We start from the raw sequence: 14,566 nt of genomic DNA, 5'->3' as shown, positions 1-14,566 counted from the left end.
TGCCCCTCCCTTTCCCCGGGTGCATGTGCCATCAATGGCCCTCTCCTTCCAGCTGAAGCCTGCAGGGACGGCATGCAGGGACTCCAGCAACTCCTGTGACCTCCCGGAGTTCTGCACAGGGGCCAGCCCTCACTGCCCAGCCAATGTGTACCTGCACGACGGGCACCCATGTCAGGGTGTGGACGGCTACTGCTACAATGGCATCTGCCAGACTCATGAGCAGCAGTGTGTCACGCTCTGGGGACCAGGTACGTGGCCGCCACAAGCTTGGCCTCAGGAGAGGTGCTGGCAGACCTGGGATTGGGGGCGTGTGCTCTGTTCCGGCAAGCCTCCACTCCAGGCGGGTGCTGTCCACACAGCATCCGGTGTGTTCAGTCGGGAGTGATTGACTCCCAGGGAGGGGCTGGGGCCACACTGGGCATGGGGTGCACAGAAATGGGCGCTGTCTGGAGCCTGGCCTTCAGAAGCTCAATGCAGTCCGACAGGAGATGCAGGATCAGCTGCTGTGTGCCCCAGGGGATGGCAGGGATGAATCCGTCATGACTCCTGCCCTCGGATAGCAGAGCACGTAGTTGGACAGACAGACAGAACTTTCCCACCACCACTGAGATTTTAGTAATGCCCCTTTGTACTCAAAAGAGGACCCCAACCAAGTGAGGGGCCCAGAGCTCCACTTGAAGCATGAGTGTGTCGGTAATTGGAAGGCCTGGGAACAGCAATGAGTGGCTCTCGAATGGGAAAGTGGGTGGTTGAGTCAAACAAGAGGCTATCGGTTCACCATGTCACCAGTTCAGGCTGGGCACTTGGCACAGTTTGTCTCTTCTGACCCTCCAACAAGCCCCTGAGGTGGGGACTATGAAGTTTTACAGAAGATGATGCTCAAACTCTGAGACCAAATGTCAGTTTCCCCAGGTCTCCAGGCTAGGATTTGAACCTGGGTCACTGTGACCCAATGCCCATGTGGTACTCCCACAATGCACAGTCACCCTGAAGAGGGAGGTCTTGCTCTAAAGCTCTACCAAAGCTCCAAAATGAAGCAGAAGCTCAGATGCAAAAGGGGGAAGAATTCATCCCCTCCGTCTCTCTCCTCCATGCCCCACCTTCTGGGGTCAGATCCAAGGTCTCATTGGGCAGCCCTGGACTCCAAGGCCCTGTCACCCCAGAACCATTTGAGATTCAATGCCTGTGTCCAGCTCCCAGGAGTCCAACCATGAAATCCACAAATACAGGCCCCACCCTGTCCTGCAGTTCTCTTTCCCTTATTGTAACGTGGCTGAGTCCTTTGTCACTCCCTCCTCCCGCTGGCTGCAGAAATGACCTCAGCCATGGCCAGAGACCCCAGCTCTGGCAAGGCCGCTGTGGTCGGCCAGGCCCAGGCTGAAAGCCAAGCAGAATCAGGCACGATCTCTAGGGAGAGGGAAACCTGATAGGACCTTTGTCAGACTTTTGTTGTGAGACTTTGGTGTTAGGAGTGATGAGGGAAGTAAAGTGGAACAGAAAATGACAACTAAACCTTGAAGCTTGGGTTTTCAATGGAATGTGAAAGCCACGACCAGGCATGGAAAACAAGATGGATGTCGCTTGGAGCTGGGTCCTGCTGGGAGGCCCATGTCTCCTGCCAACCAGAAATGCCCTCTGTACTTGGAGCTTTCTAAGGCAGAAGAAAGGGCAGCCTGGTAGCAAGGATGGATGAGCAGAGGCCTCTGTAGCTTGGCCTCTGAGGAGTTGTTCCGACGCTCCTCAGCACTCAAGGATGCCTGCGGGCAGGTGGGATGGGGGGGCCTGCAGTTCCTGGACCCTTAGCGCTTCATCCTTGGACCCTGAGCAGCCCTCAGTCCTGGCATCATTGCCTGCTGGGCCTTGGGGCCCCCTAGGCAAAGCAGGGGGCAGGAGCAGTGGGAGACACCCTGTTGCAATGACAAGAACTAAGCCAGGACTCGCTATACACATTGAATGGTGTTTCAGCTTGACATGGTTTAGTGACTTCAGGCACCATTTAGCAAAGTGAGGTCACTTTGGGACTGCGGCTACTGCTGCAGGCCAGATCTTCATGGCTTCATGCATCCCTAGTGCCATCCCCTTCCCAGCCTTTCTCCAGAATCAGCAGTCTCCTTTTCTTGAGTTACAAGGGCCGTGATGACGTTCCTTTCCAAAAAGCATTTTGTGGCCAGAGCACACACAGCACTTGGAGCTTTGGGAGTGAAATATGTTCCTTAATGCCCTGCCATTTTCGAACAGCTGGCCCCGTTTCCAGAGTGAGGTCAGATGGAACTCGACAGTGCTGTCTGAGCCACCCCCAGTGTGTGACTCAGCTGGCTGTGTGCCTCTGATTCATGGTGACCAAGGCTGGTATTATCTCATCAAACTAGTCCTTCTGCAGCTGCCTGACCAGAGAGAGAACCAGACAGGCAGACAGACTGACAACCTGACCCACAGACTGGTCAGCTGCCTGACCAGAGAGAGAACCAGACAGGCAGGCACACTGACAACCTGACCCACAGACTGAGCTTTTCAAAAGCAAGAGCAATAGGAAGTTACCTGCGTGGGCTCTCATCATCCCTACGATGGAGTGGGAGGCTGGAGGTCTGAGTACCCGGGTAGCCACATCCTCTTCCTAAGGAGGGGGCTTCCCTGGGAACTCCTGGCTTAGCTCTGCTCTCTCCCATCCACTCTCCCTGGTAACTAGGAGGCCTTTGCTGGGGTGGTGGTGGGTGTGGCCACTGCACACAGCATGGAACATCCATGGCGTCAGGACTATTGGTAACAAACGTGTTTTGGTGAAGAGGCTTTACCTTGGAGGAGATGGCTCAGTGTTCCTGGAAGCCATAACACAGAGACCAGGCTTGGGGAGCCACCTTGGACTTGTGACTTTCTGGGTTTTGGTCAGTCCTGCCCACCGCTTCTCAGTTCTTCAGATCATTATACAGACTTCGTCAGGAGAGCAGAGAGCAGGGAAAGCCCTTGATGCCAGGGAGCTCTTAGAATGGGCCTTTGACCACCTCCTTCAGGAGTGCAGTGTGCTCCTTCCTCCCCTTGTCAGTGTTTCCACCTGGTTTCCAGTTTACAGGCCCTGTGTGAGTTTCCCATGGCTGCTCTAACAAATTAGCACAAACTTAATGGCTTACAAATGCTTCATCTTACAGTTCTAGAGGTCAGAAATCCTGAAATTAAGATAACTGGCAAGGCAGCATTACTTTGGGAGGCTCTGGGGAGCATCCGTTTCCTTGCCTTTCCCAACTTTTAGAGGCCACTTGCATTTCTTGGCTCATGGCCCCTTCCTCCATCTTCAAGGCTAACAGCACAGCATCTGCAAATCTCTGTCTCTCTCTGACTTCTGCTTCTATAGTCATATCCCTTTCCCTGACACTGACTCTCCTGCCTTCCTCTCATGAGGGCCCCTGTGATTCTATCAGGCTTACTCAGATTGTCCAGGGTGATCTTCCCACCTCAAGATCCTAAAAGTAATCACATTTTCGAAGTCCCTTTTGCCATGTCAGATAACATGTGCATAGGTTTTAGATAAGGATGTGGGCGTTTTGGGAGAGCCACAAGCATTGAACAGACCACTTACTAGCAAGGGACCTTCTGCAAATTGCTCAACCTTGTTGTGCCTCATCTGTAAAATGAGGATAGTGATCTACCTACCCCAAGGGTCTGTTGTCCTCTAACATAGCCTATGATCTATTCCATGTAATATATGTGGTTCTATGCTAGATGCAGAGCTCCTAGTAAATCTAAACTCTGTAAATAAGACGAAGCTGCACTCCCAGGAAGCTTAGACTAGTGAGCAAGATACTCAAATCCTTGGGGTCTGTAAAACGGGCTATAAGAGGGTCATAGGCCAGATATGTTGGGGTGGAGGAAAGCAGCCAGCTCAGAGGCTTTGAAGACAAGGTTGCCATGGAATCGTGGTTTGCCAGGGGTGGAAGAAGAGGGATATTTCCGGTATACAGAACAGCACAGCTCAGGGCACACAGGGACAGTGGGGCCAACCAGGGCAAGTTCCGGTAGTTCTGTGTGTGTAGAGCTTGGGCTATGACTTGGAGAGCAGAGATCCTCATCTGCCACACCATTCTCTCATTTGTCAAGTATTTGTTGACGTCCTGTTCTGTGTAAGATGCTGACTCAAGAGCCCTGACTCTGCCAGAGTGACACACTTCCCACAGTCCCTGCGCACTCCTGCCTGGATCTGGAGGGGAGCGCGGATGTGAAGCCATCACAATATCCTCCCGGGAGGCATGGATCCCGGACAAACGCAGTCCTGGGAGCGGAGGTGACTTCCTCAGCCAGGCCCGTGGCCAGCCAGATATACCATTGAGAACATTTCAATGCTTTGTTACAGTGGTTGGTTTGAATTAGCTTTTCGTGATTCAGAAAGGAAAACTTATTGTCAAGTTTGCATTTGCAGTATTTCCCCGCCCAGGAGCAAATGCTTCAGGATCTGGATCACGTATGCACTGGGGTCATCGTAGGCCTCCTGGGAAACGCAGTAACTCAGAGCTCCAGGAGCCCTTGAGTCCTTGAATCCTTGCCCCACCGGCCCTTGACATTTGCACCCTAGTGACCTGGCTGAATTGCTGAGTTGTCCAGAATTCTCCAGTTATATTCAGGATGTCCGTTACTCACCGTCCAGATCTGGCGACCCAAACACTAACTGGATGAAGCCCTTCCTTCCAAATAACGATTCCCTTTTGAAATGGGCTTTTCTCAATCTGGCATTCTATTTCAATAAAATAATCCTGCTTCCAAATCTTTCTACAAATAAAGCAATAGAAAATTCAAAACACATGCCTGCAACTTCTAACTGGCAAAGGAATACACTTTGAGAATGCCTTTTGGGTTTTTTGTTCATTTATCTGTTGTTCTAATTGTTTTTGTTGTTGATAATGTACGTTCTCGTTGGCTAGGAGTATAATTTTTTTCTCACTGATTTTTGTCCCGCAAATCTTGTATCTCAAGACTTCCTATGTTGATTTCAAACACACAAATGTTATTCACAGTTCAAACTGTGTGGTTGGCGTTTAGCTCTCTTTGCCCGGTTTAGTCTTAGTATCTACAAAGATTTTCTGTCAATATGACATGACCTTTACTCCTTCTGAAATATAGCTGGATATGTTTATTTAGGTAGCAAATTTACTTTTACCAATGTTGTTTGTCAGAACCACTAGCATGGTTACAGAAAATATTCCTTGGCAATTAATCTTAGAGATAACTACACATCTGTAGTCACAAACAATTGGCATCAGAGAATTCCTGAAATGTGTTAGCTTTTTCTATTTTATCACTCACCAGAATCTAATGTCGTTTGATTTCTGCAGTGTGAGCTGGCCAGAGCATTTTTATGGGCTGGTGAATACTCAGTGTTTATCTGCAAAGCTGGTTTACATGAGCTTGGTTTATTGTGACCCACTTGGGGCAGTGCATTTATGAATCACCTACAGCTCCTGTGGCCACAGATGGGAAAAAAAGATTTTTTTTTTTTGCCAGAAGTCGTATTGTTTAGAAGTCAGGAAAGTCTCCCTTTGTCAAGCGAGAAAGAAATGATAAAATTTGTTCATTTGGACTTCATTTTCTGAAGAATACAAAGGTCCGTCTGAAGAAGAGAGATGGGAAGAACAATACAGTCTCCAGTTGTTTGTAAAAATGCCTTTGTCTGTGGATGTTAGTGGCAGGGGTCAGGGAAATCAGTGACAGAGGGAAGGAGGAGCTGATTTGACTGAACTGGAGAAGTATATTTGCATAATAGAGTCATTTTAAGTAAGATTAGATTGAGTAAATTGTGGGCTTAATTCAAGATGCCATCATTTCTCTTTCAAAAAAAAAACATAATGACATTGGGAACTTCCAAACTACAATTACAAATATAAGTTATAGCACTCTGAAGATAAAACTGGTAATTAAAATCCATCACTTTCTACATAATTATAAAATACAGTATGGTGTCAAAATTCCCTCTGAAAGCCTAAATTTTATCTTTTGATAATGGCAAAATTTCTAAGTGTTCCATTATTCAGGACTCAAAGGCTCTAACTGATGTAATATGGTAGTGATAAGAACACCATTGTCATTCTTTCTAAGAAATGTGAAATCTCTTGTCTTCACGAAGACAGACATTTTTTAAGGCAGCAGCTTCGAACCGAATCTGTACCTTTATAACATCTTACAAGTGGATAGAAGTCATTTGCACTTTTTGAATTACTGACCATTCTGTCTCTAAGACAAACGCCAGATGGCAGCTAACGCACAGAAGCCACGGGAAGCACTCTGCGGGCCCCTCCTCCGCCGTCCTGACTGGGATCAGCAGGTTCTGGACAGGCAGGGTGCGCAGAGAGTTGTCTGCGGGCTCCGTGCCTTTGAGCCTCTTGCCTTTAATGACGTTTTCTTTTAGTGCTGGAGCTGCATCTGCTCCCAAGGTCGGCACTCAGCCCCCTTCGGTTTCCCTGCTTGTACGTTTTCTTCCTGAACTTTGAAGGAATAACAGTTTACCTTTCCAGGAAGTAAAACGTCTGTCTTTTTATGACCTTACATAAGATCCCACAGTAATACTTCATTTGATGTCAATGAATAAGTGGAAATCCAGAGTCAGAGAAAAGATAACCAGCAGACAGTGTTCATTTGCCCAGGCTGCTGTGTTTGCAGAACCACCGTTGACTTCCTCCGGGAAGGGCACTGGAGACATGATGTGCTTTCCCCAAATGGCTTTTTACTCACTCGTTCTTGGAACACATCTGCTCTGCGCTGGCCCGAGGCACCATCCCTGCCCACAGGCAGGAGCCCTGGGCCTCCCAGGAGGCAAAAGCAGTGTGGTAAATAAAAGAGGAGGACAACCTTCGGAGGAGGGAAAGGAGGGCCAATCCTAGCCTCCATGGCAAAGCTGGGGGCAGAGGAGAGCCCTGAAGGACACAGGAGCCCTGGACCCTCATCCAGCTGACTTAGGCATCAAGTTCCAAGGAAGACGCTGACTCCTCTGGTTTTGGTCATGTGCCCAGCATTGACCTGATCATATAACCTGTGGGATGGACCGCTCAGATTCAAGCTTATGTGCATACCTCTGCCACTGGATAGGAAAGTTAGCTCCAATAAACCATGTAAAATGGATTTCCCATAAGGAAAATGTTCTTGTTCCTAGAAGAAGGGATATGGGAGAGGTGTTGAACAAAATAATAAACAACCCTGCGTCTCCTACCCCCACAATCCATGTTCACAAAGTGCTGTTGCTGCTCCAAGCTCCCAAAACAACCTCTTACCACACAGGTAGATTCCACCCTGGAGGGGTGTGACCAGTATGTGGTTCTGGAAGGAGTTGTGCTGAATCACTCTGGCGACCACTAACTGGCAGCTCCCTGGCCCCAGGAAGTGGCCCAGAGCCCACGGTGCTACCATCCTACAACCTAACATCGGAATTCAGGGCAGCAGGGGCGTGTTGCAAACAGGACCAAGTTTTGGCCACTGTGTCCTTAGAAGTTTGGTTCATTTTAAATCCCTCGGCCTTTAAACATCCGTGTTCCTCATGGGAGATTTCTCATTACAGCCTGGAGACTCCAGGGCAAGGCACCCTAGCCAACTGGGTAAGAGTAAGCATTGTAAACAGGGCTCTGCTCCATCTTCCTCCCACCTTCCTGCAACCCTCACCGCCACTACCAAATTAAAGCAGCGGCAGTTTCAGAGGGCTGATAGAAGGACGCAAAAGATCACATCTGTTGGGGCTTCCCGTGAGTTATCATAGCCACTTTTCTTCATCCTCCAGAGAAGAGAATGAACAAAGTAGATGACAGGGGTTGGAGTATGCATTCAGACCTTTGATTCCATAGAGAAATGCATCTGTCCTATCATGTTTACATGGCTGATGAAATCATGGCCTGCCTCTCCTGCAAATGTGCGTTTTGTTTGCCATGTGGCAGTGAGCCGTATCATTGCTGTGCCCTGGGGACATCATGTCCTGGCCATATTTCAGCAGTAAAGCGTGACATGGCATCCCTCACTCCCTCATGTTTTGGGTGAAAGCTGAAATGAATGAAACTCTTAGAAGGTGACCGTTACTGCCTTCCTGGAGGTAGAGACAGAAGGTTAACCTTTAGAACCTCACATCGTTCGAGCCACTGGATGAATTAATAGCAGAGTGGAGTCCGTTTTACTGGCCAAACTTCACTGAGATTTACTTCTTGAGGAACTACTTCCTCAGAGGTTTCCAAGTCATTCTACTCCAAATTTTTCATTTCTTTCCCTGAATCAGTATAGATGCAACAAAAAGCATACAAATATCTGCTGCCTGCCTCCATCGTCCCAGTTTTAAAGGGAAATCTCACTGCGCATGCTCGGGTGCCAGGGGTAGGCTGTGACCCAGGTCAGTTCAGCACCTGAGACATGAGCATGAGGTGGCTGGTGTCCTCACCTGTCAGGAGATGTTTTGGAAAAAGATTTGGTGGAGATGGAGTTGACACCACGAACAGGTGGATTACAGGAGAATATGTTGGTGGTTCTGAAGAGGTAAAGGATGGCAGGGACAGGAGTCTGTGGCCAAGTAGGGGGTTTCTAAGAGGAAGGCTGTACAGGATCAAGGCTGGATCATGAGTTTTGCCTTTAAACCCATGAGCCAAACCCAACTTTGCCGTTTACATTGTGATCTTCGGCAACTTGCTAAAATGCTGAGGCTAAGTGAAAAATCTCTGAAATGGGGAGAATGTAGACCTTACGGGGTGGTTATAAGGATCGAAGATGATACTGCGTGCTGTGTCCAGCACCATACTTTAATTACAAGTGGCCCACTGATGATCTAAAAGGTGTCGTTCAGTTAAAGTGTGTGTGTGTGTTAAGAGCAAAGAGGAATGACAGGAAAATGATCTTTGTTCCTAGGGTTGAGTGGCATAAAGAGAAGTCAGACTCAAGGCTTTTGCCCGGGGTTGCCTGCTGCCTCTTTCAACATGGCACTGGGTGCTGACTCAGGAGGAGTCTGGAGGCCCAGCCCAGGGCAGGCCAGGAGGGTTCCCAGAACCAGCTGGGATTTGGGGGCCGCAGGGAACCGCACACATTGAAAGGAGTAAAGGGATGGGTGCAGGGAAGTTGAAATCCTTGTGCTCGATGATCGTTCTGATTTATATGCAAAAGATGTGCAAAAACTATTAGGGTTTCAGATGAGATTCCCTTTCCTTCTCATTTCCTGAGGCATCTGGTTAGCCCACAGTCTCTACTAGGTCCCCTTAATGTGTAAGGGCCTGGGGACCATAAAGTGTGAGGGAGATGGATATAAAGCCCCTACTGACGTGATCATGAATCATTACAGGTGTGGTAAGTGATGCGAGCAGGGGCTGGTACAAGGAGTTCTCTTCTCCCCCACACACACCCCCAGCCCTAAAGTCCAGAAGCTACGCCTTCCCCAGAGCCCAAGGTGGTCCTCATTATCATTTGGGTTTCCTAGGGGCCTGCCACATGCCAGGAGCTCTACACACTGACTCAACTCTACAGCACCTTTGAGTCAGGTCCTTGTCCCCATTTTACAGATGAGGGGACAGAGCCTCGAGAGCTTGTACAACAAGGCCTTTTGGACATTGAATGCCAGATCAGCCCGAGTTCCAAGCCTTTGTTCTTCCCACTCTGAAGCGTGGTCACTGAGTTTATCAATCAGACAGGAGGGGGCATTCTAAAAAGCCTGAAGACTGAGAGGCATTCTACATTTTTCTTAGATCCCATACATGCCCAGCTATAAAACAAGGCTTCCTCCTGAAAGTACCCAGCAAAAAGAATCACTGATCACTGACCTGTCACTCTCTCAGCCACACCTTTTGGATATCACAGAGCAGGTGGGAAGGAGCTTTGGCACTCATCATCCTGCATCCACGCAGGTTCATCAAGGCTGCCTGACAAAATCATGTTTAAAAAAAGCATCTATCCCATGCTTAAATATTATTCTTCGGCTGTGACTTCATCCCATTTTGATTATTCTGGTAAGAAGCTTTTAAGGGTTCACTTTGATAAGCAATAGAGTGGGTGGTTTAGTTGTGGAGGTCATGAATATACACCCACTGGGCTAACAGAGAAAGTGCTCACTGTTGGAAGAATGGGTACTCGAACCTAGAAACAAGACTTCCAGTGATAACAGAAGAAAAAATGTCAGCATCCTGAGAAAGCCGGAAGTGCAGGGAATGTGCCATGGAAAACAAGAAGACTGAGATCAGGCCGGGCATGGTGTCTCACGACTGTAATCCCAGCACTTTGGGAGGCTGAGGCAGGTGGATCACCCGAGGTCAGGAGTTCGAGACCACCTTGGCCAACATGGTGAAACCCCATCTCTACTAAAAATACAAAATATTAGTCAGGCGTGGTGGTGGGCACCTGTAATTCCAGCTAAATGAGAGGCTGAGGCAGGAGAATCAGTTGAACCCGGGAGGCAGAGGTTGCAGTGAGCCGAGATCGTACCATTGCACTCCATCCTGGGCAACAAGAGCGAAACTCTGTCTCTAAATAAATAAATAAAAATAAAAAGACTGAGACCAAAGGAAATATAATCTCAGTAAAATTGTTCCACAATGTGGGGGAGTTTTTATAAGACAATCTAAATTAAAATGTGATTCTTTGTTTCTCATTATTGTTAATTGACAGCATATTAGAAGATGATGTTTGACTGTGTCGTCTGTGTTTGTAAAATTCACATATTCAAATTGGCCATAAGCCTTTCTGAGGGTTTGTCTTTGGGAGAATGGTGGCGCTCCTGAAATGCCAGGTGGCTCTCTGCTGGGGCGTGTACCATGCTTCTGCGTTACTGGTAAACAAGGCATTGCATCTTACACACACCTGGTTTTCTGAGCTGTGCCGCTCCACCAGCATTTGCGGCATTAAAATCATAAGCACACCCTGTATTAGTCTGTTCTCACACTGCTATAAATAAATAAATACCTGAGACTGCGTAATTTATAAAGAAAAGAGGTTTAATTGGTTCTTGGTTCTGCAGGCTTTATAGGAAGCAGAGTGGCTTCTGCTTCTGGGGAGGCCTCAGAAAGCTTACAATCATGGCAGAAGGTGAAGGGGAAGCAGGCACACCACACGCCAGAGTGAGAGCAAGAGAGAGAAGGAAGAGGGAGGTGCCACACACTTTTAAACGACCAGATCTCAATGACTCACTATCCCAAGAACAGCACCAAGGGGATGGCACTAAACCATTCAGGAGAAACTGCTCCCATGATCCAGTCACCTCCTACCAGGCCCTACCTCCAACACTGAGAATTATAATTCTCCATGAGACTTGGTGGGGACACAGATCTAAACCACATCACACTCTGACCCAGAAGGCTCAGTGTGTTTCGGCTTTGGATTCCCAAGTAGAGATCCAGTGTTTTCACTTCCAGAATGCTTTTATACTTGATTACACACTGTTTCCATGCCTTTGCTTGACTTCCTATCTTAACGATAGCCCTTTATCTGGTATTCGTGTATGAAGCTTCCCCTTTGCTTCGCCGGTACATTTGCAGTGTCTTCAGTCCCTGTTGATGTTGATCTCGCTCATCCTTTCTCTCTCCCCCTTCCTCTCTCCCCCTTCCTCTCTCTGTGTTTATCCTTCTGTACTCCTCAGTCCAACCTCATCTAACTCTCCTCCCAGGCTGCCGTTGAGCTGTTTGTGAGCTCACGTGTCTAAAACTGCTCAAAGTCTCTTTAGAGCTCCCTATAAGGAAAACAAATTTATCAACTGGCACATTTGAATTGCACCATGGTATATGTATTCTTTAAGTGGTCACAATTCCCAGGAAAGAAATTACTTTATAATAAAGGTAGCAGAAACTAGGACATCCGAATAGCATTGTGTGCAATGGCACAGTGATGTCAACTCCACCCACCCATTTCCTAGGAGCTAAGCAATCACTAGGAGCTGCTTGTATTTCCGAGTCCTGGTCTTATGAAGTAGGGAAAGAAGCAACAGAGCCATTTCCTGCCCCATTTTATTAGCGCTTCCATGAGCAGCTGCAGCACACCCCACAGCCACTGAACCTGCTGTTGCTTGGGCTGCAGGGCCAGGTCTTAATCTGCTCTCTACGCCTGAGACCCAGTGCAGGGTCCAGCACCTGTGAGGATGGAGCACAGGAGGGAACAGCACAGAAGCCCGGCTTCACCCTTAGATGATTCTGCCTTCAATACCTATGTGAATCTAAGCAATATATTTAACCTCTGATGTCCTCATTTTCTTGTCCATAAAATGGAATAATGAGACCTACCTTGTAGGATTAAATGGTAGGATTCGGCTCCTGATGTCTTCTCTAAGAGGACTTCTCTGACCAGCCTGCCTTTAAGAGCAACAGTCCCCCGAACCCTCCTACTCTGTTTCTACCTTCATAGCATTCCCTAACACTGGACTTTAGAGGAACATAAGCATTTGTTTTCTTTCTGTTTCTCCTTGCAATTTTCAGGTAAGCAGGAGGTTTGTCCAGTTTGGTCCCTGTTATACTAGCAATGTCTGGAAGATAGTAGGTGCTGAATAAATATGTGTGTCTGATTGAAGCCTGCAACATGATGGCTGGCTGGCTGGCTGGCTGGCTGGACGGGTGGATGGATGGATGGATAAATGGATAGATGGGTAGATAAATGGATGATGGAAGGAAGTAGGAAGGGAAGGAAGGAGGAAAGAAGAGGGAAAGAAGGATGGATGGGAAGGAGATAGAGTTAGGCAAGTAACAAATACATAGGGTGTGTGCAAAAACACACAAACAACTGTTGCATTGTTACTATTCTAGATGCCAGTTTTTCCAAACTACTTTGATCAATCAGATCCAAGTACTTTGATCAAAAGTGCCACCAAACAGGATGAAATTAAGTACAAAGTGCAGGTTCCACACTGAGGCTCGCCTTCCCCATCCTTCCCTGCTCAGACAGAGAGATGAAAGAGAAAAAGAGGGCAGAATGCGGACAAATCAGGTCCCTACTAGACAGGAGCTGAGTGTGTCGGTGGTGTCGTCCTACTGTGAGCTGAGTGTGTCAGTGGTGTCGTCCTACCGTGAGCTGAGTATGTCGGTGGTGTCATCCTGCTGTGGGCTGTGTCAGGGGTGTCATCCTGCTGTGGGCTGAGTGTGTCGGTGGTGTCGTCCTACCGTGAGCTGAGTATGTCGGTGGTGTCATCCTGCTGTGGGCTGTGTCAGGGGTGTCATCCTACTGTGAGCTGAGTGTGTCGGTGGTGTCGTCCTACCGTGAGCTGAGTATGTCGGTGGTGTCATCCTGCTGTGGGCTGTGTCAGGGGTGTCATCCTGCTGTGGGCTGAGTGTGTCGGTGGTGTCGTCCTACTGTTAGCTGAGTGTGTTGGTGGTGTCGTCCTACTGTGAGCTGAGTGTGTCGGTGGTGTCATCCTACTGTGAGCTGAGTATGTCGGTGGTGTCATCCTACTGTGAGCTGAGTATGTCGGTGGTGTCGTCCTACTGTGAGCTGAGTATGTCGGTGGTGTCGTCCTACTGTGAGCTGAGTATGTCGGTGGTGTCGTCCTACTGTGAGCTGAGTATGTCGGTGGTGTCGTCCTACTGTGAGCTGAGTATGTCAGTGGTGTCATCCTGCTGTGGGCTGTCAGGGGTGTCATCCTGCTGTGGGCTGAGTGTGTCGGTGGTGTCATCCTGCTGTGGGCAAGGCAGATGTGGATCAGGTGGAAGGAAAGGGAATGCGATGGGAGGAGCTAGGAACCTCATCTTTTTCCATGATAGAGAACTGTGTCCAGTCTGGGGTAGTGCCCCTGAAAAAGGAGGTTGCGGAAGTTTCTCTAACGTGACTTATAAAAGAATGGGAAAAGGAGAGGTGTAAGGCTGGCTCATTGCAGAGGCTGAGCGCTGAGCACACTGCTCACTTCAAATGGTGCCAAGGTGGTGTGGCGTGTGTGTGTTTAATGAGATGAGCATGTCTGCTAGTAGCTGATGAGGTATCAGGTGCAGGCTAAAGAAGGGGGATGTTTTCAGTAATAAGAACATCTTCTGTTCCCTGGGAGGAGGTATCTTAAATCCATTGTCACCTTGGAAGGCAAATAAAGTCTCCCCGCAGTAGGGAGCAGAGAAGGGCAGGAGGCAGAGTGGGGCTCTGCAGTGTCAGCGTCCTGGCCATCAGAAGCAACGTGAGATAAAGTGCCCAAACGGGACACCAACGAGGGAGAGAAAAAGGACCGCACCGCAGGGCATGGTTTGTTCTGAAGAATGTGACATGTTTTCTTGACTTGCTCAATAGTCTTCAACAGACATCACTATGCCCAGGAGTCCTCCAGAGCTTTGGCTACAAACCCTGATTATATGTGCTCTCTTTCCATGGCTGGAAGATGTGCTAAAAATGGCCATTTCTGAGCTCTCTGGTTGCCATGACCCTCTCTGCTGGGACCCGTCATGCTGTACCTAGGGATTACCAGGGTTTGTGACTCCATGGCCTCTGAGAGAAATCTCTGCCTTGCAAATAAAATAGAAGGAATTTTTTTTTTTTTTTTTTTTTTTTTGAGACGGAGTCTTGCTCTGTCACCCAGGCTGGAGTGCAGTGGCCGGATCTCAGCTCACTGCAAGCTCCGCCTCCCGGGTTTACGCCGTTCTCCTGCCTCAGCCTCCCGAGTAGCTGGGACTACAGGCGC

General features: G+C 48.5%; 1 protein-coding gene across 1 annotated transcript in view; it reads left to right on the top strand.

Annotated features, from left to right (window-relative positions):
• Window positions 1-14,566, top strand: part of ADAM12 (ADAM metallopeptidase domain 12) — a 375,641-nt gene that overhangs the window by 323,363 nt on the left and 37,712 nt on the right. The window contains exon 14 of the mRNA XM_015456854.4: window positions 53-248. Coding sequence (XP_015312340.3) covers window positions 53-248 — 196 coding nt within the window. The remainder of the gene's footprint in view (window positions 1-52; window positions 249-14,566) is intronic.

The sequence above is a fragment of the Macaca fascicularis genome, chromosome 9 (genome assembly GCF_037993035.2).
Source record: "Macaca fascicularis isolate 582-1 chromosome 9, T2T-MFA8v1.1".
NCBI classification, from domain to species: domain Eukaryota; kingdom Metazoa; phylum Chordata; class Mammalia; order Primates; family Cercopithecidae; genus Macaca; species Macaca fascicularis.
The sequence above is the reverse complement of the archived record's forward strand: the minus strand, read 5'-3'. Positions and strand labels throughout refer to the sequence as shown.